Source organism: Coturnix japonica, chromosome 1 (assembly GCF_001577835.2).
Source record: "Coturnix japonica isolate 7356 chromosome 1, Coturnix japonica 2.1, whole genome shotgun sequence".
In the NCBI taxonomy this organism is placed as follows: Eukaryota; Metazoa; Chordata; class Aves; order Galliformes; family Phasianidae; genus Coturnix; species Coturnix japonica.
Window position 1 is genome coordinate 168,978,355 of NC_029516.1, and position 26,352 is coordinate 169,004,706.

At 43.4% G+C, this 26,352-nt stretch overlaps 1 protein-coding gene across 1 annotated transcript in view; it reads left to right on the forward strand.

Annotated features, from left to right (window-relative positions):
* ME3 (malic enzyme 3) overlaps nt 1-26,352 on the forward strand; it is a 99,500-nt gene that overhangs the window by 67,148 nt on the left and 6,000 nt on the right. The window contains 4 exon segments of the mRNA XM_015852389.2: nt 5,877-5,952; nt 9,920-10,081; nt 13,054-13,157; nt 20,929-21,038. Of these exon segments, the coding sequence (XP_015707875.2) occupies nt 5,877-5,952; nt 9,920-10,081; nt 13,054-13,157; nt 20,929-21,038 (452 nt within the window).

Consider the following 26,352-nt stretch of genomic DNA (forward strand, 5'->3'; position numbering starts at 1 on the left):
CGCTAACCCTCTTAGTAGTCTTTATCCTCTCTTTACCTGTGGAGTGAGTTCTCCTCATTGCACCCAGACCAGAAGTTAAGAAGCAGAAAGAAAAAATGAAGGAAAATCTTTATTTTTGTTGCTATATTCATAATTTAGCCATGCAATTTATCAGACACTGATGCAGTAGCACACACACAAGGAACAAGACTGCTTGCAGACATCCCTCTTGTCTGGACAACAACCAGGGACCTTGGCTTCTATTTTCATCTGCACCCCTTCATCAGTCGCTCTTCTAGGGAGTGATTACTCATAGAAGATGAAGGCTGATATACAATTAAACAAAACAACTTTGATGTTTCTTCTCTGAAATCCAGTAAGCAAGATCAATGACTGGCTTGCTGTGCATAAAGCAAGGTGCAGTTGAGTTTTTGCATTCTTTCTGTTAGATACCAAACCCTGAGCAACCCCAGCCATGGTAGTACCTGTAAAAACTGCATAGTATTGTGCAGATACATTCCTCTCTTACTGAGCAAATATCTTTTCCTTTTTAAAACAGTCCCACTTAAAGGACTGAGGGAGGGAAGGAGCGAGAAAGGAAAAGGATTAAGCTGCATTGGTTGAGTGGGTTTGTTTGTTTGTTTGTTTTTTGTGCTTTTCAACTGATGTCAACTTAGGAGCTTTTGAGATCATAGAATCATAGAATCATAGAATCACCAAGGTTGGAAAAGACCTAAAAGATCATCCAGTCCAACCGTTCACCTATTACCAATAGCTCCCACTAAACCATGTCCCTCAACACAACATCCAGTCGTTCCTCGATCCTTTTAGAGGGTGGTTGTTTGTTTTTTTTTTCCTCCAGAACAGCTTATTTTATGGTCCCATCTCAGCTAGTAAAGGAAATTCATGCCAGTATAAAAATCAGTCATCCAATGCCATCATCTGTTCTGCCCTGAGAAGGGTGGTAAAGTTGATGGATGTAATTGATGCTGGTCATTCAAAGAGGTGTTACACAGAGCCTGCTAAAGCAAAGGCATTGATTGCATTTGATTTCTGTTTGATTGCATGTCAGAGGCAGCAGTAGGTTGGAAAAAAAATGGGAGAGACAACGCCAGAAGGGTTGCAGGCACAACCACAGAAGCACTGGCGATTGCCAAGGAAAAGCAATTAGGGAAAGATAGACTTGTAGATAGAAAGGAAATGAGATTTGGAGCACTGAGGAAAGATACTGCATAATACTTCTCCCTCCCCTCTGTGTTTTGTGAAATGAAGCCTTGCACGTTCTCTGTTAATAAACAGTGGTGTTGTAGAGATTGCACTCCTGTCTCCGCCATTCACAGTTCATCTAAGAGGAAATACCTCACAAGGCAGCACTGCTAACCTCACAGATCAGAAAGAGGAATGCTACTTTGCCTTTCTGAAGTAACCTGTCACTGGTTGAAAGCATTATGGAGTATTTTTGTTTCCTAATACCTGAGACACGTTCAAATTGCTCCTTCCCATATGTCTAAAATAAATGATTCTTTTTTTTCCCCCTGGAGGTGTTCAAGAGATAGATGTAGATGTGGCACTGGTTAGTGGGCATGGTGGGGATGGGCTGATGGTTGGACAAGATGATCTCAGTGGTCTTCTCCAACCTTAATGATTCTACAATTCTATTCTTATTCTAAAAATCTATCACCACCACCTGACATTGCTTGCATTGTCTCATTAGTCCCTGAACTATTTCCAAAATGAGCCTTGCAACTCTGGGATTGTCTTCATTGTGGATCTTTCATAACACCACCAGCATGGCCAAGATTTAACCAGTAGAGAAGTCCACAGTTGCAGATGCCCCATCCCTGAAGGTATTCAAGGCAAGGCTGGATGTGACTCTGGCCAACCTGGTCTGGTGGTTGGTGACCCTGCACATAGAAGGGAGGTTGAAACTGGATGATCTTTGTGCTCCTTTTCAACCCAGGCCATTCTATGATTCTATGATTCCAGTGTAACTAAAGGTGGCTGTAGTGAAACCAAGGATGTTAAGGGAGCCCTGAAACCCTAACATAGAGTGGAGCACTCCCAGTTCTTAATTATCTCCACAAAGCAAACAGCTCCACATAAGTTTAACCAGAAGTAGATGCACAGTCTGTGAGTTCTGGTTTGATGTTTCCGGAGCAGTTGATTTTTCGTGTACTCTATTTCTTGTGTTTTTACTCCTTTGTGTGTCTGGCTTCCAGCTAGCTGCATACATGGCTCCGTGAGAAATAAAGATATAGAACAGCTAAATGCATGCAGAATGGCGGGTTGCTGTACAGGTGATGTACAGGTGAATGGCAGGTGATTTTTTTCTGGGTCAGAAAACTAGGCTTTCTGTGTGCTTCACACGGTGTCCACGTCACGGAACCTGATTGAAACCACTTATATTTTTAGCATTGTATTTTAATCAGACTGTTTTTATTGAGTCCCAAGTGTGCTCACGTAAAACAGCCTCGCTGTCTTTTTGTTCTCTGAAGCAATTTATCAAATGTAATCCCAAGAGAGATGGAGAAGACGTGGTGATGAAGGCAGAATTTGTTGCTTACGCTGCATTCTTTTGTTTCAGAATGCTTACCCTGCATCTTTTCCTCAGAAAAAGATCAAGATAATTGATTTTACTGCCACTTGGATGTTTCTTATTTACTGCTGGCCTGTATTTCTCAGTATTCAGAGCTCTACCTGCTGTCCTTCAAAGAATAAATAAGCTTTTACCTCTGCTGCAAGCTGTCTGCCCTTGAAAGAAACTTGGCTGCTAATCTTTCCTGTTCAGTCATCAGCAAACCTTTTGCTGAGTTCAATTTGCAGACCTCATTTTTTCCTTCTGCCTGGCTTGTAGAAGGGATTTTATGAAAGATTTACCTTCAGCCAATTTTAAGCATCTTATTTCAATGGGTAAAGTTGGCCAGTTCATCTCTATGGGTAACCACTGCTGCCAGCTGGGAGAGCACGACCCTGGTGGGGACCTCTCTGAGTGGGGACTGACCTGGGACTCCTAAGAGCATTGCAAGTCACTTACCTTTCAACTTTTTGGCTGAAGTCTGACACCTCCTGAATGCCTGAACACCTCATGGAGTCCAGAATGCGTGGACCAGGTTCAGGTCCAGCTGGGTGCCTTGAGGCATTGGAAACTTCTGTGTTTTATTGAAACTGGGCCTTCATCATTCTGATTCAGCACTGAGGAAATACGAGGTCTGATTAAGTACCCAGTTCCCCATGTGGCTGTGTCAGCAAGAGATGTTACCTTACCCAGATGCATGGCCTTTTCTGCTCCTGGAGGTTTCCCTTTCAAAGCCATTAATTCTTAGTCTAAATTAAGAAATCCAGTTTAGTTTGGAGTAAAATACTGAGCAGTTTTTCATCTGAATTGCTCCCTGCATGTGACAGCAGGGAAAAGCAGCTAGAACTAAAAACATGGTGCACTGTCATAGCCTGGATGCAGTCAATCTATGCCATGGACATTGATGAGGCACACAACTAGACAATGAAAGAATAGGTGTCTTTATAGAAAATGCTGCATTGAAACAATGCCATTCTTTTTACAAGCATGTCTTAACTTGGAATATCTGCAATGATGTTACTAATTAGTGCTTTCAAGTCTTGGATAATAATTCCTTTCTAAATGTGGATGGCAGCAATACAGCACCCCTTTTTATGAAGGTTAACATCTGTGAATAATGCTTTTGAGATAGGCCATGTGTATGTGATTAGCTCATTGGTTACTGAGCTCCATTTTAAAGAATTACATTGAATAAATGAGCCATTAGTTTCCTTTTCTTTTTTTTCCCCATTTCTGATCTTTTTGTGTGATTGCATCTTGATCAGTGTTGAAGTCAGCACTTTTATTTTTCCTCTCTTCAAAGCAATCCTTCTCATCATTAGGATTCCCACAGTAGACTGTGGGAAGATATCTGCCCTCCTGAAAGAGTTGTATGAGAGAAGACCTTGCCAGAGAGAGCAACCCAATTATGTTTGTTTATTCATCGCTCATGTGGATGTACAATGGAAGTTGTTTCCAGTCTCCTCTTGACTCTCCTCTATGACTTTTTCTAGCTAATATTTCACCAACCCCAATCTATGACCTGATCTGAACTCTCAGGGGCTGGGCAATAGTAGGGACATGTCAGCAGCAATAATGTATTTCTCCATTGTTCCAGATGCAGTGCCAATCAGTAGTACAACTTTTGCTTTTGTGAGCAGATAACAAGGCAAAGAAAATGCGTGCTTCATCCTGCCAAGAGGAGTCATCAATTTAGAGCCCCTGATTTGTGCTGATTACAGGATACTAAGAGCAGCATAAACAGTTTGCCCCGAGACATGTGGAGGAAACTGCTGCTCTGGGGTTAGTGGTGCTAAAAACGAGCATCAAAAAAACTCAAAATATCTGAGCAGAGATCAGTCAATGTGAATATTGTTTTCAGCAATAACATCAAAGAGGAGAAAAATAAGCCACAAGTCTAAAAATATGTTCCTATAATGCTGTATTTCAGTTCCTAATTTTATTAAAAAGAAGACATTTTAATTTAAACAGTGGTGGACTCCGTGTGGAGATGCGTTTAGTCTCAGTGCAATGAGGTTATACAATTGCCAGCACAGACACTTCGTACTAAGATTTCATCCAAACATTTAACTTTCTGTTTTGTTTCTTGTAGTTTTGGATGTTTTTCTTTTGTTTTGCATTTGTTGAATACAAGTGTCAAAAATCAGGGTCATATATTCAGGAAAAATAAGGCACTATAAGGCTAAGTGACTTGCCAAGGCAATCACCATGGCAAATACTGACCAGTGTGTTCACATTACATGGATTCATTGTGACCACTGATTTTACGGTGACAGCTGAGGAATAGCAGTGAGTTACAGAGTGAAGCTGTATATGAATATCAAGCCCTTGTTTTAGACAGCCAGTATTTCCACTTCTTAAATATGATCACTTTTTAAAGGCATTGGCAGATGTAGCCTTAAGGCCAGAGCTATGTACAAGCTCAGACTGGATGAGCAGAGCAAGACAAGCTTCCCTTGCCATGTTTACAGTCCCCTGAGACATAGGGCAAAATGGGATACAGCTGCTGGGAGCAAAACAGACTTCTCTGAGTTCACCTGACATCATGTGGTGCAGGTTGATGAGAACCCCAGACCCAGAGGGGTGCCCTTTGCTTTAGGCTGGGCCTGACTTTAGTTGTTTACAGCAGAGCTGTTAATACCAAAAGACACTGTTTGGCCTCCTGATGTAGTCTGTTGATACAGGCATTTCTGGTACACAGTTCAGCTCCATCCTGGATCCATCTCTCATATAGGTCAGGTGATCAAACTCCAGAAGAGTTTGTATGTTTTTAGTGTTCCACTGAATAAAACTCGCCATAGAGACTGTTGTCCAGCAGGAGCTGGACTCAGTGACGCTCATGGGTCCCTTCCAACTCAGGATATTCTATGATTCTACAACTGTTGACATTGGTAGCTGGATGAGAAGGATCACGCTTTTCATTGCTTGAACTGCCAGAAATAAGCTCTTCATCAACGAAGATGTAACAAGACTTTTGGTAAAGCTGTCAGTCTCCTTTGCAGTTACCAAAATGATTTTAACAAGAAAGCTCTTCTGGATTAAGGCAGAGTTTACTCCCTAAAACAAAGCCATTCCACAAGGCTGAAATGTACAACACTAGTGGTTATTTGAGTGAACTTGAATTAACAATCTTGAGCCTTGGGTTTTTGGAACGAGAATGGAACTATTAGTAATTCCTTGAGGTCTCATTCCCATGCAAGTGAATGCTCTGTTCTTGTGCTCAGTCCCTCACTTTTTTGAATTTTTGAGTTTCACCTGTTGTTTGTGTTGTTTTTTTTCTCTTAGAGTAATTAATTTTAATACAAATATTTTTATTTCCTAGAGGGTTGTTTATCACCATCCATGACAAGGGCCATATCGCAACAATGCTAAACTCTTGGCCTGCGGAAAACATTAAGGTATGTTTCATGTCTTCTTTGAGCTGGGTAATTAAAAGGAGCTGGATGTAAAATGGGATGTTGAATGACACTCTTTGGAATAATTACATAATTGCCTATTTTTAAAGACCATTAAGAAGTATTACCAGTCTCAGAAAGTTTCCAGGCTAGTGGCTGAACCTGAGATAATCTGTCATGTGCGTATGCAACCAAGAACATCTTTATTAAAGTTAGCAGGACCTTGTTCAATCAAAAGAGCTTGCACAATAATAAATTCATACAGAAGGTGTTAGTGAAGATGTAACACTTGAGTGTTGAAGCATGCTGTGACTCACTCACAACTTGTTAGGTGAACCAAAACTCTTTAGGATATCTCCATAACTGAGTTGCTTGTAGGGCTCCTTCCCAATCCCGGTGAGTCATGCATCATTCAGAACACTGCCAAATTTGCAAGGAATATTTGATATCCAGCAGCTGAAGAAATTACAGACACCCCACCCAGAAAATAATCTTTTGAAGTGTTTTTGAGTAAGGATCAGGGCTGGGCAAGTCCCTGGCATAAAATACAGTCAACACTTAAGACAGGTCATGTTAGTCACCTTTTTTCCAGAAGATGTAATCCTATTCCTTGTCTTTGCAACCTGGATATTTTGTCCAGACTCTGTCCAAAAATGACAGTATTTCCATTTGTTTCTGATCAGGATTGTGAGCAGAACTCATTCTGGCCAATAGGTATGTTTTTGCAGATGGGGAAGCCAGCATGGAGAGATTAAACTCTTGTTGAAACATCCCTCTCTGGCACCCAGAACTGACTACAGGAAGAGCAGTGATCCATAAAGGAGATTCAGACACTCTGCTTTCTGGATTTGTCAAACTATGAAGGCAGTAACCAGCATCAGTTTTGGACTGCAGGGTTCCTTAAGTGTTTGTACTCAGACTTTGCCACACCCAAACTGGTAGGCATCTACACACCTGAGATTTTGAGATAAGTAGGGAAGTACCTGAACTGCACCTAAGTCCCTGGAGGGACCCAGTTGTTTGAACAGGCTCAGATCACACTGATCGCTAACAAAACTGAGTCCCTTTAAGTGAAGAAACATTTGGAGGTGCTATCCCACTTTGTGCTTTGTGCCTTCTTAGAACTTTAAGCCAGCAGCATTTACTGTGGCAATGGGAGATGTTAAGCTGTGTTCCTGGGTCCTCTGGAAGGACTGGACTAGCACTCTGCTGAGTTTAGCAAAGCATCAGCCAAGCTCTGCCCGCCTCCAGCTCTCCTGTTGAATTTGGGCTGCTCTGAAGGAACCCAAGTGCCAGAAGCGGAATGAACAAGTCATTTCAGAGCAAATTCATGCAGGAGTGTGGGATTTTTGCATCCCTTCCAGGATTGCTAATGAATCTTTCCATGAGGAAGCACTGGGTAAAATATGGGCAGCCCTCTGTTAGTTTTCTCTCACAGAATCACAGAATTATCAAGGTTGGAAAAGACCTAGAAGATCATCTAGTCCAACCATTACCAATACTTCCCGGCTAAATCATATTCCTCAACACCACATCCAAACGTTTCTTGAACACTCCCATGGTCGGTGACTCCACCACCTCCCTGGGCAGTGCATTCCAATGCCTGACTACCCTTTCTGAGAAGCAATACTTCTCGGAATACTCTCTGTACTCTTTTCTGCATGATGGCCCAACTACAGCAAGAGGAATGCAGAGAGTTGTACAGGATCGTGTTGTGGTAGGGTGTTACAACAGCAATGGGTTGAAACCAACTTTGATGGTTGGACTAGATGATCTTATGGTCTTTTTACCTCAAACTGAGCATAATACAGAAACTTCCCTTTCCCAGACAAGTGTGCAGCCTGCAAGCAACTTGACCAACCTTACTACCTTCCTTCCTTCACTCTGTCTCTCCTTCCATAGGGTACTTCCCCTGGGAAAACACAGAAGAAATGTTCTCTGTTTCATAAGCATACAAGTGCAGTGGAGATGTTTTTAGGCTTTTCCACACAGTCAGAATTTTCACTATCTTTAATGTAATATGCATCAGCTTCTGGATAAACCTGCAGCAGTGCATGTGCTTGCTGCTTTCCCTATTCCCAATACAGCCCTCTGGTCCCAATTGCATCCAGGGTGTGGTGAAGGAGTGAGCGCACACCCAGAAACAGATGGAGCCCACCCAAAAAGAGTCTTTCCCATCACTAACACTTCACATTGACTCAGAAGGAAAAACAAATAGGAAAATGTCCCAAAAGCGGGATAAATGTGCAAATTGCTGTTATGATCATGAATTTCCCATGGCAGGGCTTGTTCAGCCTCTGGCCCGGTAGGTTTTTAGTCATTCCAGTTTTAATGGTCTTTTCACTGAATTTTCAATTACTTTTAGAAATTCTAAGTCCTATTGACAATGGACTGGCAACAAGACAACAACAAACATTCTTCATGTGGGATTTCAAAATAGTCCTTATTACCTAGAGGTTGTCACTATTCCTGTGTGCATTACACCCTGGAATCTGTCATACACGGTACCACCCTGAAACTTGAGTGGCTTTTCTTGCTAAAGGGTAAAATAGATGTAAAAAGCAGAATAGATGTTTCCTGTGTATTTTCAGTGTATCCTCAGGCTTATTCCTGAGCTATGTAACATAATATAATTCTGGACTGTTACAAACATTGGTTTAGTCTGAGGGAGAAAATAGCCTTGGGAGGTGTGCATAGTTTATGTTGAATAAGAGGGTGATTGTTCATTGTGAATCCCATGTGCACGACTTTAAGTCCTTCCATGGCTTCTCCCTTTAATCATCTGAAATATGCAGGGAAAAGACACTGAAAGAAATCAGTGTTCATCTTCCTGAAATAGAAAAGTGAAGCAAAAAGTTTATTCCATTCCTAAACAACAAAATGCTTTGCTGTCCCATCATTAAAGCAACACATCTGTATTATCCCCACCCATAAAAATGAAGTCCATCTGTTGAGATAGCAGCTATTGCCCTATTCTCCTATTAGTACAGCACACAAGCATCTTCAGTTTAACATTAACACTGTACATTGCACTATTGCTGAAATACAAGAAATTGGTTTCATGAAGAGTTAAATAGCAATCTCACCTGGGTGGCAAAAGTATCTAGTGCTAAATATGTAGAGTGGGAGCCCTTCAGCCCACTCTGCTTGCCCATGCTGATGGCATCTGTCTACTGTCTTGGAGTTTGGTGTACCAGAGGCAAAGGGACCCTACTGTAATGAGTTTTACATTCTTTTTCATGCTGGTTGTTCCCCAGCAAGTCTTCAAGAGTGGGCAGGCATGAACTTGTTACTTCACAGACGAGTTTCAGAAGCGCAAGCACTTTTGTGCAGAGCTCTTTTTCAAGGCCAAAAAGAAAGTCAAAGCCAGATCTCATTTGTGCATCTGCTGGTTGTGCAGGCGGGGATACAAGAAGAGCCATGCCCTCTGGGTTCTGCTATATGTGAGCTGAAATGCTGGCAAGCAGAGCTGCTGCTCTCCCATGCTGAGAGCAGTTACCCATCAGCCACGTTATCTCCATCCCAAAATGAGCAGCCCTGTATCACTAACAGCTAAGTAAAAAATATTGAATCATGAAGGTTGGAAAAAACCTCTAAGACCATCTAGTTCAATCCCAGTCCACCCCTACCATGTCTACTAACCATGTTCCTCACTGCCACAACTCCACAGTCCTTGAGCACCTCCATGGGCAGTAACTCTACCATTTCCCTGGGCAGCTGTGCCAATGCCTCACCACTCCTTCTGATAAGAAATGTCTGCTATCCAACCTAGACCTCCCCTGGCACAACTTAAGACCATTACTTCTCATCCTATAGAGCATTACCTTTTGTCATATATATTTGGTGGCGGTGTTATGTAGAAGGAACAAATATCCATTGCACAATGCAACTGCAAAATGGCATTGATGCAAAAACCACAGAGCTGGTTTTGTTGACAACTCCATTCAGCAGTGTCTTTTGGTTCTCCTAGGCTATCGTGGTGACAGACGGAGAGAGGATCCTCGGCTTAGGAGATCTAGGAAGTTATGGTATGGGTATCCCGGTGGGGAAGCTTGCTTTGTACACCGCGTGTGGTGGAGTTCACCCACAGCAGTGTCTCCCTGTCCTGCTGGATGTTGGCACAGACAACGAGGTAAGACCTAGAGATTTTCATAAACCTGCCAGGGGGGGAGGAGGAATTGAGATTAATGCTTAGCTGAGGCCAGTTCCCTAAATGTGGAAGCAAAGCCAGAGACATCCAGGATGAGACAATGGCTAGACCAGCACTGCAGGGAAGGGACCAGGTTGCACTGCTGTTTGATGCTCATGAAACTTTTGCTTTTACTGGAAACTGAAATGAACACTGAACAGCCTCATGGTCCCCTGGAGAGAAGTGTGTTGCCATTTGGAGCTGGAGGATCAGCTCCACCTTTCAGCATGGCCATGTGAGATAAAAGACTTCAGACAGAAGGATCTAGATTTATTCTTCTCGCGGTAATTGTGAGAAAACAGATACCCATGTCTGCATAGAGATGATGGTATTCCAGAAAACAGGGAATCCCTGCTGGGTGGTTTGAGGATGATTAATTGCAGTGTTTTGTTGGTGTGCACACTTGGCTACAAGTGATAACCAGACAGGAGGACTGCATCTGTTTGCAGATTTTTTGCCTTCTGACTCTGGCTCAGAAAGTGCAACATTTTAGCTATGCCAGGATGTACATCAGTGAGGATGACTCTTTTTTACAAGGAATATGCTGTCATTATATGTGATGACCAGGCTTTGTCCACTGATGCAAACTGTATTGTGCCTCACTGACCCTTAGGAAACCAAACGTTTCTTGAGAGAAACAGAAATCTGGGGTGTAAAAGCTTTAAGCTTGTTATGAAGACAGATGCTACCATGATGCTTGCATGAGTGCCTGATGTTTTCCGAAGCGCTCACTGGAATTTAAACAAAAAGACAGCAGATGGCCATGGATGACATCTAAGTTGAGGCTGCCAATTAGCTTTTTGATCTAAGTCTCAGGGCTGTTTTATCCCTCTGGCACAGTGATCTATCACAGACTGGTAGACCATAAGGTGTACTCCATCTCAGCCTGATCCACAGCCATTCCTGAAAATTGGGATCTCTGAGTTTGGACCTTCTGATGCTAAAGCAGGATTCTTCTCACTTATTGTCAATTCCACTCCATAAAGGAGTGCACTTCAGCTTGATCCTTTCATCTTTTCCTCTTCCTCCTCCCTCGTGCTTTGCACACCACTGAGTGCTGAACGCTCTGAGCTCCTGTCCAGAGGCACATGGATCTAAGCGCTTCCTCACCCATGGGAAGATTCTGTTCACACATGTCAATCTGTTTCAATCTTAGCATCCACTGAGGGACACTAAAATTCTAAATGACACTACTGATTTCTTAGGCATCTCCAAAAGTCAGCTGGTGTCAGAGAAAGGGACTGCCTGAATCACTCTCTTGGGCACTTTTATTCTGCCTAAGATCAAGTTTAGCTTATATGACCTTGTTATTCTCTGTAGAAGCAGTTCTCACAGCTGGGATTACAATATGGAAGTTACTGCTTTCCAGCAATATAATCAATGTATTTACTTGCAATAAAAAGAACTGATTTATCTCACAGCTTTCTTATAAACCCAGCCCAACCCAGCCCTAACCACATTCTAGTAACATCCTGCCCCACAAGTAAACTCATTTATCAGTATAGAAACAGCCACCTCCTGTAGGCATTCATCCTGTTCATCTCTGCCTATTGCTATATGGTGAGCCTGGGGCACCTCAGGTAGAATGGAGTAAGTACATCAGACATATTATGATTTTAGCAACAGTTCCAGCTTATCTTTCTGACAGTCCATAATACTTGGTAGGCCGTCAGCAAATCAGTCCTATCAGAGCTTGGCCTTTTTCAGCTTGCTATTGAGGGAATGCTGTACTCCATGAACAGTTCCACTGTCCTAAAAGAACTATCAGTAAAACATGAGAATTGGTCTGCTCTGCTTCATGGTCCCTAAGAGTTAAAGTATCAAACTCAGTGGAAAACCTCTCATCTTTCCTTCGAAGGAAACATCTGTGGCTGTAAAAGCAGATCTTATTTTAGCCCACCTGCCAGTATCTGGGGCCATATGGCTGCTGGACAATAGGTTTGCAATGGCTGGTCACCTTCTCGTATTGATGATTCAGTTCCTGAAATCAGAAGGGAAGTTGGGTTGCTTTGCAAGTGACTCACTGAGGTGTTGGCCCACCTGTGTCCTGCCGCTGTTTGCTCCATGATTTTCCCCAAAATATCTGTTATTTTCATGCTGAGTCAGTCCTTTTTAGATGGCTTGAGAATCCTCATTTACCACCTAGTGGACTGGTTTGGCGGAGCAGCCTGCTTTTATGTTCACAACAAGCACTGAAATATGAATGAATGAATCTGTTGTGAAAATCCCATACTCCTTTGACAACTGCAGACAGCTGGAGTGGAGTGAGAGCTAGGTGAGGGGCTTGGGCACACCTCAGCATCCCATCACAGGTTCTGGTCTGCTATGGGCCCAAAAGCTCAAATTACCCTTGCCATAGAATCATAGAATCCTTAGAGTTGGAAGGGAACTTTGAAGGTCATCCAGTCTAACTCCCCTGCAATGAAGAAGGACATCCACAGCTTGATCAGTTTGCCCAGAGCCTTGTCATTTTGGTCAGTCATCACTTCAGATGATTTTCATTGCTCAAACTACTGTTTATGGCCATATCTTTCCCAGTAACCTCCAGTGCAAAATCAAGTGCTAACTGAAGAGTAAACACTCCTCTCACAAAGTCAGCTTTATTCACTGGGAATGAGATACCTCAGCAGGGAGTCTTGGTGGAGCTGCGGGGGAGATGCAGAGTTCCATTGTCCACTGCAATTAAGGAGCATCAAGCCCCTCTGACTTTATTCCCACAAAAAGTCAGTCTGTAGCACAGCTGACTTCTTACAGATGCATTTTCTGCTCATAAAAAGCTACGTGATCTGGTCTTCTCTGCAAAGTGAGTAGCAATAATTTGGCCACAACAAGCAAACTTTCTTGGGTAGGCTGGGCCATAAATCTCCACCCAGCCGTGGATGAGATGCTGTCAACAGGATTGCTTTGTGTCCTAGGCTCTCCTGAGTGATCCACTCTATATTGGACTGAAACACAAGAGGGTCCGTGGGAAACAATACGACGAACTGATTGATGAGTTTATGCAGGCGGTTACCGACAAGTAAGTGGTGTTACATACATGGCTCCTCTGAGCTGCTTCCATTTAAGAACAAATGTTGCAACTCTTGAAATAAACATTAGCGTAATGGATGGTTGCAGGCAAAGAAGGGTCATTTAAATGCAGGTCTCCTGGGTGGCCTACAAATGACTCTTTGTGCTTGAGCGCTCTGCGTCAAAATTATTTATGTCTTCAGAGAGCTGAAGCGGGACTGACTATTTATAACCATTTCCTGTCCATATAGGCCAGAGGTGTCAAACATATGCCCCGTGGGCTGGATCTGGTCTCCATCATGCATTTATGAGACTCATTCAGCATAGGCAGAATCTAAACTTTGCTTTGTTTACGTTTCGTACAGGATGTTTCTAGCTCTTACCGTTATGGGGGAGATCTAATTGGAAATGGCGTGCTGCTGAGTGTGATGGTGTCTGTGTGAGCTGTAAGCAGCCTGTCTGTCACTTAGCTGAAACAGCAGCTTCCCTGTGTGGTGTGATGAGGCCACATTTTGAGCGTTGCCTTTTTCATGGTGGGACAGACCGCATGCATGTTTCCATTCCTACTGTCTCGCAGGGATGTAGGGTCTCTGCTGTACCAAGGAGTCTGACATGGAAGGAGCAGAGGCTCCTCAGTGCTGCATGTGCACCTCTGGCATTGCACTGATTGCCTCCTTCCAGAAAAAGAAAACATTAAAATCTACATGATTTGCGGAGAGATCACCATGAGGAAGAAAGTGAGAACTGCTCTTTAAGAAAATAATAACTGGAAAGCCCCAAGCTCCCGAGCTGCTTCTGCCCTTCCTAAAGCATCAGAGGACACTGGTCAGGAGAGGCAGAGAGCTGAATCTGTTCCTGATTCATGGGCTGTTGCTCGTCTGTGCACTGTAGGTGTGTTGTAGGGTCTTTCCTTCACAGCCAAACGAATTACATTTGATCTTCCCTCGTTCTGTCTTCCCAGCATTATGCTGCACACTGGGCACGTGCAGTGCTGCAGTTAGGATGGGAGAACCTATGATTCTATGATCTCCTCTGCTGCACGGCAGCATGATGTAGACGTGCCCTGTATGATGGCAGGCCAGTACATCACCCCTCCCAGCTGCATGTGCCCACAGCTGTGAATGTAAACACAGCCACACAGCCTTGCCTGCTGCATTCAGAATACCTGAGGATGACTGCAGTGAAGAGACGGTTGTGCCTGTACCACACATCAGTGATGCCATACACAAGTTCAGTTGTTTGGGGATCCAGTTCTATCTTTCCTCCTTCTCTTTTGGATTGCCACAAACCTCTTGCAATCTTTAAGTCTCCTTTGCAGCATGAAGAAATTGTGACTGTTTCCTGAGGGTACTTCTTCCCACAGAAACCATTTGTCAGTTTCTTTGCAGGAGTGCCGCCCACACCACCAAATCACTGCTGGCTCAAGGGACGTTTGTCATTGACATGGAATGTGTCCAAGCCCACAAGAAAGCCAAGGGATTGAAGATTTACTGTCCTAATGGAATAATAATATTAAGCAGATGTCAACTTTTGAGAGCTGGAGACCCCAACAGTCAGTAGAAAGAGCTCCTGGTCTCATTACATCCACCTTAAAATGAAACCAGGAGTGTGTCTGAGGCTTCAGAATTAGCACTTACAGTATATTGCAGTAAAGTTTGGCTTCTGGGCAATTTTAGAAAGAAAAGCCCTTTCTGAAACACCTGGATAAATTTCTGCGTGGTACCTAAATCTCCATTCATTACTGTTTCACTTAAAATGCATAAAATGACTGAGCTCTCTAATAACAGCTCCAAATTGTGCATTTTGCCCCTCTTGGGAGGCAAGCACATGCAAACTTTGGCCCATTGAGCTTACCCTCTGACTGAATGAAACAGCTTGGCAAATTGCTGATCTCTTGCAATGACTAATAGGCTTTGTAGGAGAATATACACTACTTCTGTTTTCTGATTCTCAGTTACCATGGTAAAGGGTAAGTCAGTCTCATTCTTGAACTGGCACATTTTTGTAGGATGGAATAGCTGCTCACCCATAGTGTCCAAGGATTACATCAGAGTAACCCATAGAATTTCTGAGGCTGACAAATATGAGTTCAACAACTCCAAGTACAAGGTCTTGCATGTGGGTTGCAGCAACTCGCAGTTCAGTGCGAACTAGGGGATGGAGCCAAAAAGACCTTGGGGTACTGGTGGATAGAAAGCTGGACATGGACCAGCACTGTGCCCTCACAGCCCAGAAAGCCATCTGTGTCCTGGCCTGCATCAAAAGCTGCGTGGCCAGCAGGGTGAGGGAGGTGAAGTTTTTTACACTGAGGGTGGTGAGGCACTGGCACAGGTTGCCCAGAGTGGTGGTGGATGCCTCATCCTTGGAGACACTCAAGGTCAGGCTGGATGGGGCTCTGAGCCCATGATAGAGCTGTAGGTGTCCCTGTTCCTTGCAGAGGGTTGGACCAGATGGCCTTTAAAGGTCCCTTCCAACTCAAACAATTCTATGATTCTATGGTATATGAGCAATTTAAGGTTGAAATCGATACTCTCTGAGAGATGCTGCTGTGCTGGGTCTTAACTCCAGTCACTCCTGTAGTTCTGTCATACATGAGCAGTGCAGCTTAGTGGCTCCAAGCGGCAGGAGGTGGTGATGGACATCCTGTCCCCAGTTCCTGGCTCCATGACTGAGGCCATGCTGGCCTTGGCTGTGTGCTGACAGATGCTGAGCACGTAGCCTGAGGCTGAGAGGCACCACACTCCAGAAGCCTCATTAAGCTGTCTTAACTTCACTCCTGTTTCCTTTCCCATCAGTGCTCATTAACAGGGTAACTGACAAGACAGAAGCTTTCTCTTTTATCAGCCTCTGCCATATGGACAACACAGTAGACATCAGGAGATCGGGTGCTCAGCTTCTCAAAATGGGAGAAGAGTGAAAATAGCTCTGCTGAGTTAGTTTTTATTTGTGTTTGTTTTATATCTGATTCTTTTTGGATTACTGGATATACTCCTTGTCCATCTGCCCCAGTTACTACAGGCGGAGGGACTCTGACATGATCCAGAAGTGATGGTGATGGGAAGAGCCACCCCTTGCTGTCCCACCCTGGTGTGGATGAACTCATCAGCCATCTCCTGTTATCTGCTTTTAGCCACTGGATGATACTCAATGTCAAAGAAAAATATTTAGGTTTTATTAGCTTGATTTGCCATTACTGACCAACTATTTTGCTCCAGACATACTGCTATGGGATCTCTGTTGTAATGAGTTTTATACTTAAGCCTGAAAATCCTTTGGGATAATGCAGGTGTTGGAAAGCATTCTGCCTTAAGCTTTCTGTCATTTTTCACCTAAGCCAGATACACCACCACAGCTGGCTTAGAAGGATGTAATGGAGAAGATCTCTTTGGGCTCCATTCTTTGTTGTCTCCTGGACACCATAGCTTCCCAGTAGGCACCCTGTCCCCAAGAAGCCTTGTGCCTCCAGCTATGGTCTTTTCCCAGACCTGGTACAAAGACCACCAAGTTATTTTGAATAAGATAGTTCCTGTTGGGTTTGTGATGCGAGCCCCTGGAGTGGAATTTCTAAACCCAGGACCTAGGGCTCTAAACATTATATTGATTGCAATTGGCCTAATTTTGCCAAATTGCCATCTGTTGGCTCATGTTCTAGCATAAAATCAACCACATCTTTGTTTCACAGTGATAACTGTCATTACTGCTTCATCTGCTATAACAATCATAGCTTCATAATGTGGATCCAGCTTAATGACCTCTTAATGCAGTCCAGCTTTCACTGTGCTGTAATTAACCTGGCAGTCTACAAACCTGACTCATGTTGTTTCCATTTCAAAACAAAATAGCAGATAAGTCTGTGTTTTCTTAACTTATCTCTTCATCTCTACTATAGTGATAATAACGTGCTATTAAATCACATCACAGTATTGACTGAGAACTTCAGAACCATAAGGTCAACTTTTATTTTAATTCACCAGAATTTTAGTTTTCATTTTACTGTTTTAAATGGAAAAAACTTCTCTTCATCTCAACTATGTGGAAATCTTAAAAACAAACGGCTTTTTTTGGTGTTAAATCTATGGTTACTTCCCAAGCATGATTTTATGATGATGGGCTCTTTTACAAGCAATTTGAGTTTTCTTGGAAATCAGAACTTTGGTTGCTGGTATATCAAGCAGCAGTAGTACAATGACAAAGACAAGGGCAAAGATGCTTTGAGCTCACTTCTGCCTAGTTTTATATAACACTATGAGTAGCAGCTGTATTACATCAAAGCAGATGCCGTATGTCATGAATGAGTGAAAGCTATGCTTGTAAAGTCACCAGTTACACCAGTACAATAGTATTGACACTATTGTGGCTGTGACAGTGAGGAATTAGACTGAGTGCTTTATCTGAGAGAGCTGTTACTCCTAAGGTCTCATTTTTTGCTGAAAAATATATGAGGAAAGGGGGCTTAAGGCATCAACCTGGATAATATGTAGTGCCCATAAAACACTTTGTTGTTACAGTATATCTTGATTTATCCACACTATATCTGAATTCCTTCATGTCTGAGAGGTACAGAAATTGACTGCCCATGCTTCCACAGTTTGAAAAGATAAGGGTTACTCATGCTAAGTGGAGTGCTTCAGTTCCAGAAGAAAATGTAGAACTGCAGAGATCCCAAGGGATCTGCATGCAGAAACAGATTTAAATCTATAACCAGGAGGTCAAAAGCCAAAGCCTTGCATTTTGAAAACAGGAAAAAAGAGCTGGGAGATGGAAGAAAGAGGATTGGAGAGGGCAGTTGTTGTATTCCAATGTGTGCTGTCAGTCTGATAACCTGATATTGGAGCTTTGCTTTCACTTAAAGGGTGTTTGAAACCAGTGTCCAGGATGCCAAGACAGTGTGATGCCCTGAAGGGGATGAGTCACTGGGAGTCAGGATCAGACTTGGAGGGAGCCAACCTTAGCTGGAGAGCATTCAGCACTGATGTGACCTGCTGTTTTTGGCTTAGGACTCTCCAGGCTCTGAACTGGAGGTTAGGAGATGAGTCACTGGTGTTGGTAGAAGTGTGGGAGATCCTATGAGAGCTGGCAACAAACTGAAGAGTTTGACCTCAGGAACCTCTTCCTGATAGAGAAGTTTGCAAGATCTTTTTGCAGAACCACTCCCAGCTGTAGCTGCAAATTAAAGGATCCTTAAATGTGGTATATGAGCTTCAGAAATCCCTGTGTCTGGATGTGCCTCTTTCTCTCCATTGAGATGTTATCTAGCTGAGCATTACTCAGCCAACTTCGAGCTATGTAAAGGTAGTGAAGAAAATCCCACTCTGCACTGCTTTTTCTTGGCTGAATTTCATTACAAGCTGCAGCTCTCTGACCACCCTTTTGCTTCATAGTAACAGCTATTCTCTACATTATCTCCCAAGCTGGATGTTTTTATAGAATCAGTGCCTATTAAAGCACTTCTGTCCCCCAGTCCTAAATTGGATACAATTTACTTTTGGATGCTACTCAAATGCTCATGGTCGAGTGCTCTAAATTCCTATGGGATGAGGCAGGTCACACAAGCCTTGAGTTGCTGTGCCATGAAGAACAGACAGTAGAACTGACTCACTGTGTTGCTGCTTACGAGGATGTTGTTGCAAATAGCCCCAGCAGTTGTTTTGTTCATTCTCCTTGCTAAATTTGTCTTTAGGCTGATCAGGTCATCCTAGAAAGGAGCATTGCACACAGCCACCCAAAGTGCTGTAAGAATGAACTGGTTGGTTTTGAAGACAGAGCTCAGTAACTTCATGTTCAACTTCAGTGTCCCAGAGCAGCCCAATTGCTTTAAAATCCTCTCAATAATGCTCAGCTTAGTCAAAACTATGAAAGACAAAATAGATAGAATTCAGAGCATTGTCTCATGCTGCAGAGCAGGTATAGGGAGTAAGGAGAGCATTCTTTACTCAAACCCAAAAGTAATATTCAGATTAATACACTTACAGAAGTGACTCTAGTCAGGGCAACCCACCCACCTCCCCTTTGGCTCTTTGGAGAGCTGCTCACACATTTGTGCTGGCTGAGGTCAATGATTTTATTCACCAAGTCTATTTTTTTAATGTTTCCTCAGTGTAATAAGACATCAGAGAAGTAGTTTCTATAGCAACAGAAGTTGCTTAAAGATTTGCTAATGCTTTGCCGTGAGATGGCTGCAAATGTTCTAAGTGCTGTGTCTCCTCCCTGTTAACCATCCACTAGAAAACTGATTTTCTGAGGTCCTTTTCATAGTTTCTTTGCACAAAATCTTTGGATATTCATAGTGTTCATTTTGAATTCCAAGACATTATGGAGAGAAAGAAACTTAGGAATCCTCATGCATTGCTCTTCTGAGTGTTCCTTAGCATTTCAGAAGAATTTTTGCTACTGGATGACTCCTTAATAGCTTACAGAATCTTCGGTAAGGACGCTTAAAGTGTATAAGCAGTCTGTTCATCGGATATTTAATTGCCAGTTAGCAGGAGACTGTGGGCAATTAAAGAGCATCTTATGAAAATTTTCAATAGGCGTCACTTGGTGTTTCTCCTTCCAGGTAACAGCAGCAGGACAAGAGGGAATGACCTTAAGTTGCACCAAAGGAGGTTCAGGTTGGATAGTAGGAAAAATGTCTTCTCAAGGTGGAGAGGTGTTGGCACAGGCTGCCCAGGGAGGGGTGGACACCATCCCTGGAGGTGTTCAAGAACTCTGGAGATGTGGCACTGAGAAACACAGTTTGTGGGCTCGATGGGAGTGGGCTGATGGTTGGACTAGACGATCTGAGAGGTCTTTTCCAACCTCAGTGATTCCACAACTCTATGACTTTGAGCTGTGTAACACATCCTGTCATGGGGTGCAGGAAAGAATTTCAGTTCAGTCATAAAACCAACTGGAGCTGTTGAGCAGACCCCTTGCAAAATGCAACAAAGCCTAGGACTTTTCCATCTTAACATATGGCAAGCTGGAATTTCCCCATCCTAGCATCTAGATCCTGCTGATTTACAAAGCTTGTTGGTGTCCTGAAAAATCCAAGCTTAAATCTGTGTATCCAGGGTGGGAGGAGGGGTGTAACTACAACAGGGACATTGCACAGGGCTCTCTCTTGCTCATTCCAGCAGGACAAAAAGTTGCTGCCTCGTTAGCCAGTATGACTAGTCATGCTTGTCCATCTGCCCAGAGAAGTTTCACTGCACTCTGACATTGCAGCATGGAGTAAAAGTACCTCCTAAAGTAATAGCACACAATAATCATAGACTCATATCAAAAACAATTTATAACCCCTCTGTGCTGTATCTCTTTCGGAGGAGGGGAGACCACATATTGAGCATGGCAGCCCATCTCTGGTGGTACACAGGTGCTAGGAAGGTCCCCAGGCTACACAAGAGATAAGTTGAAATTGCAGGGGGTTGGACCAGAGGGCCTCTTCCAACTCAAGTGATTCTATGATTCTATAATACCACTGAAAATGTGTTATAACAACAGTCCAAAAATGCACATATGTACACATATATACAAACATATATATGGGTATATATGTGTCCCTTGAGTAGGCAGACTATGAATACAACTAACTTGTAGTTAGAGATTCTATATTTCTGAGTGTGTGCAAGTTGGAAAGGGTGGGATCCTGTTTGATGTTACCATGGTACATTTCTCTTGTTATACTTTCATCTCAACACTTGAGTCTCTACTAGTTTCATTGTCCTAATAAAAGGTGTGTATATATTAATCTAGGTTGTGGAAATATTTTAATGCATTTTTAATTACCCCTTATCTTGCAGGTACGGTATGAATTGCCTAATCCAGTTTGAAGACTTTGCCAATGCAAACGCATTTCGTCTCCTCAACAAATACCGCAACAGATACTGCACGTTCAATGATGATATTCAGGGTGAGTGCAGTAGAAGAAACATGAACTCCTCCTTCTCATGAGGAAAACGATGAAGATCACACGAGTGTTTGTTACACAGCACTCAGATGTGTGATCAGTTTTAGCATTTACACACAAGCATTAGAAAAGAAGACAAAAGCACAGCTGTCTAAATTGAAAAATGAGTTGCTTTTGGTAATTTAGTTGTTCTCTACAGCAATGTTGTTCTACGGAGAAAATGGATCGTGTGCTTCAGGTTGTTAAGATAACTTATAGAGTCCCATAAATTTTCTTATAACCTATCTAAAACAATACTGACATTCTAGCAGTTACACAAGCCTTTCAGTTTCCAGGTGGTCATTAGCTGATCCTGGCAACGTTCCTCTATTGTTATCCTCCCCGTTACATGCAGAAATGATAAGGTAAACCAGTTACTTTCCTGTCTGTGGATGCTAAAGCCAGTGTAATCTGAGGACATCCCTAGAGTGGTTAACACTGCTCTTCCATCACCAAAGAGCAACGAGATGAACAGATGGAGCCCAGAATATGAAGAAGACAGTGCAAAAGCTTATCTTGTGATAGTCGCCCTCTATGTGGGTGGAGGGGAACTCATCAGTTTAAAGGAAAAGAGGCCAGGTGATGTGGTAGGTGTGGAGCTGGATGTAGGCTTCTTGAGGGAACGGTAGGATTTTATATCTTACTGAAGCCCCTTGTGTTCTCAGATAAAGCATCCAGCTGGCACTGGTTTCACAGTAGTAGGTATGGAAAGAAATCCTGCTGATCCTCTGAGCTGACAAACGATGAGTCAGGGGAAGCAAGGCACTGCTGCAGGCTTTTATATGGAGCTGTCAGAAAGAAAATGGAACACCAAGGCAGGGTCAGGAATGAGTTCTGGGGGACCTTTAGGATAGTAACACAACTTGGATCTGCTCAGTTAACTCTGCCTTGGAGTCACACCAGCCATTAATGGACTTGAATTTGGGATGAGTAGTCTGTTTCACCTACACTAATACACTCCTCTGTATCCTTAACTGATAAGATAAAGGCAGCAAAGCACCCTTCTCACTCTTACACCATCCTGTTCTTTGTTTTTCCTTCAGGCTTTCTCTTTTCTAACATGCTGGTTTTTCATGACTTGCCAACTGAAAAAAGAAGTGGGAGACTTCAATGCAAACTGTGCTTTAAATGATTAATGAGAATTATGCAAAGCCTTGCATTTATTTTGCTCAAGTCAAACAGGAGCAGACCTCCTAAAGCCTGAATAATCCCAGCTTCTGAGTTGGCACTGTATATTTTGACTTAAAACCATCTCTTGGGCACAGGCAACACAAGGCAAATCCGGCCTGAGCTGTACTAATTCAAGTTCTCATCCATTGGATTGTGGGACCCCAAATGTAGTGTGCCAGCACCCACACACAGAGGCAAGATGTGGAAAGAAAAGATAAATTACTCCACCTCATCTCCCTTAGGCCTCCCTCTTGCTGTCCCAGGACCTTACACAAACAGATGGCAGTTTAAAACATTAAAGTTAATCATTATTATATACATTTTTTTATTTTTTTTGGTCACACAAATGACTGGGTTGCTAAATCTATCATAACCCAACAGAGTCAAAATGATTTAGACCCTTCCCTGCAAAACCCAGCCTGCTGATGCTGACTGGGACAACTGCCAGGTACCACAAATGGGGATGAGGTGAATGCTTTCATTTTGGAAGCTATTAGCCTGGGAGCTAGCAGGAGCTGGCCCTGCAGTGCCCGCACATGGGGGCTCCCCATTAAGGAAGAGGTTCTCCTTCCTCTGTGGGGTGATTACATCAGTCCTTTCCCAGTTCTGCATGGGTTCATGCAAGGGACAACAGCTTCAGTTTCAGCTATGTGAGAGAAAATTGATTGTCCCTTCTCCCTGATTCCCAGTGAAGTACCATTACAGGCAATGCAGCACATGTGAAACTGGAGGGACATGAGACTGCCTTGAATCCTACTCTTTGTGCTCCTTTTGTAACTTTGCTCCACTAAATTGTGCCCAGCGCTAAACAAAGTAGTCAACTGAAAACCATCACAGAAGTGTTGAGCCCTGTGTACCCCCAAGGCATCCTCTGCCTTCCTGCTTCATACAAGAAGTTAATGAAACCATTTGACAGTTCAATTTGGATTGCACTTCTAGACATCAGCCAGTCCAACCCCTCAATGTTAGATCCAACTTTGACTTGAGGTCAGGTTAACCCAGCCTGATAAGTTTTAGTATCTCCATGTATGGAGATTTGAGATGCCTGAACTATTCTATTCTATTCTATTCTATTCTATTCTATTCTATTCTATTCTATTCTATTCTATTCTATTCTATTCTATTCTATTCTACTCCATTCCATTCCATTCCATTCTATCTAACCTGGCCTTGAATATGTGACTCCAAATATCTCTTAACCCACTGAGCACCCGATAACATCAGCCTCCCAGGACCCTTCAGGCAGCAGTGCCTCAGCCTGGAGGAACATTGCTCTCTACCGTAGCTGAGGTTGGGAACAGGCTGACTCCAGCACTGCAGATCTGAGGAGCTTCAAAGATTTGGTCCCATTTTGCACATTTCCTCGTGTTTTGAGAAGCAGGGCTCGTTTTTGGCAAGGCAATGACAAATTTCAACAGATTAAAATGTCGCAGTATCTGACTTTGTTGTTTCAGCTGGCATGGAAAATGCATCAGTAATTATCACAGGAAACTAAGGAGGGGGGAACACAATAGGAAGGGAGCACTGGATGAAGTTTTGCTGCAGAACAATGCAGGTTGTGTCCTGCCAGGCAGCTCTCGAGCAGCACGCTCCCCCCATGGGGGTTCACCCAGCCTGAGGATAGACATGAAGATGTTCTCAGTCCTTTGGGGGCTCACCATTGCCAAGGCCTTTTGGACCTGCTGTGCTCTGCAGCAGCAGAGGCTCCTGTATTTTCCCTTGCTGCTACTACATAAACTATTCAAGGGCCAGCTCCTAGACTTGTGTCTGAATGACAAAACCATAGAATCATGGAATCACAAAGGTTGGAAAAGACCACTAAGATATCTCATCCAACCTTCAGTTCATCAGCACCATGTCCCTCAGTGCCACATCTCCAGGGTTTATGAAAGCTTCCATGGATGGTGACTCCACCACCTCCCTGGACAGTCTGTTTTAGTGCCTCACCACTCTTTCTGTGAAGAAATGTTTCCTACTATCCAACCTGAACCTCTCTTGGCGCAACTTAAGGCCATTACCTCTCATCCTAAGAACATTATTGCTCATCCCAACTCAGTCATTGTCTGCAAAACGAGCCAGATCAGAACAGTCCAAACTCCTGGGTAGGAATGGACTTCAGTGCACTGGGCTCCGTAGTGCAAGGCCCTAAAGACCTGGCCCTTATATTACATTATTTTGGGGATTATGTCTTTTCACCCTTACTACCCCCTCCAGAGATGTGGGTCAACAGTGTCCTAGATCTATTCATGGAGGAAGTGAATTATTTCCCTGAGCACTGATGCTTTTCATTTCACTGCTGTTCTCAATGACTTGCTCCATGCCATTTCTGGGTTTATTTTCTTAATGTCTTACAGAGACCCCATGGGAGAAGGATAACAATAGCCAGCAGACATGAGGGCGAAGCATTGAGCTGCAAATGCTTCAACAGCTTTTTGCTTCAGCTTTGTTGTATTTGACTTCTGATTATGCATTTGGAGTGCATCTGGACAAGCTCTGCTCTGCTTTCCAATAACAAGCTGAATGTTCATGTGAACCAGGATTTGGAAAAGCTCTATGCTTTCTCTGCAGCTGTAAATTTAAATATATTTTCTTGGCTGCCCTTTGCTGGAGCTGTTGAATGGGTGTTTGCTGTTGTCTGGGCCCTAACACTTGGCATGGTTTTAATGGCAGAAACGTAAGCAGGAAGAGCAAGGGTAAAAATGGGAAGATGGAGCTGAATTTGGCCATCCCTTCCATCACTGTAAAGCCATCCACACAGATACCAGAAGGAGAAATGGGCAGCAGTGTGGCTGCTTGCTGCTATCATTTGAGGATATGCTCTAGTGGTATTGTGGTGATGGTTAATAGTTGATTACATGACCTCAGTGGTCTTTTCCAACCTTAATGATTCTATGATCACTTGTTCTGTTAGAATGCCTGGGTCCAGCCCAGAGGCCAAACAGGTGATGCTCTGCTCAGCCCCTATATGGGGTGACTCCTGTCTCCATGCATCTGTGAGGTCTTGTGTCTCCCTGTGTTCCCTGCTTGGCCACTGAGTGCTGCCATATACATTACAGCCTTGGCATCAGCACTGGGCAGCACTTTTCCCATTGCATCAGTGCCACTTCTGTATGCTGCTCCTGCTCTGGAAGCAAGCTAACATCACTAGGAATGGGTGCTTCTGCCTTTTCCATCTCTGCTAAGCTGCAGAGCAAATCCTTTCCCTCTGATTTACTCCAGCGTAGCTCCACTGACATCTATGGGGCTAGTTCTGCCTTACACTACAACAAGCAGAAAATCTCATTCAGGTGAGGAGTTCTTAAATGTTTACAATATTTTTAGCATTCCTGAGTGTAGGAGATAAATTCCTACTGTGAAAGCCATTTTCCTGAATGCACCTCGGGTTCAGTTTGCTCTTTCCTTTGCTGGTCCTGTTTGTCTGGAGTCCTCAGAGAGATGCCTGAGGGCTGCTCAGTAGCCTGTGATACAGTGCAGAGCACCCACTGAGCCCCAGACAGATGGGATGCTTTGTGAGCGTTTTCCTCCTCGTGCCCTTCTCTATCTCACATCAGATACAGACCAGCCAAGCTGGCTCTTGTTAATTACTTGAGGAAACAATATTCTGCAATAGCAGCATTCAGTCTCTTTGGAAAACTGATTGACTGATGTGTTGAATGGTACCTGGTTTTCTCTTGCCACAACTTGTAGTGAAAGGTGTGTTTTTTTTTCTCCATCTTGTTTTATGGTCTTTTTGGAATTGAAGCACTGTGATTGCTTGGATATTAGGAAACATTTCTTCACAGAAAGAGTGGGAAGGTATTGGCACAGGCTGCCCAGGGAGGTGGTGGAGTTCCTGGAGGGGTTCAAGAAGTGTGGAGACGTGGCACTGAGGGACATGGTTAGTGGACATGGTGGGGATGGGCCGATGGTTGGACTACATAATCTTAGAGGTCTTTTCCAACCTTAATGATTCAATGATTCTATGATTGGCCAACATCTTATGCAAACCAGCTGTGCACTCGCCTGCATAGAGATGCTTCTATCATTACATACTCAGAAATTGTAATTATCAAAGACAAATACTGAGCTGAGGCCAAGGTGCTGTAACTTTGTTACTTGACTAATGAGA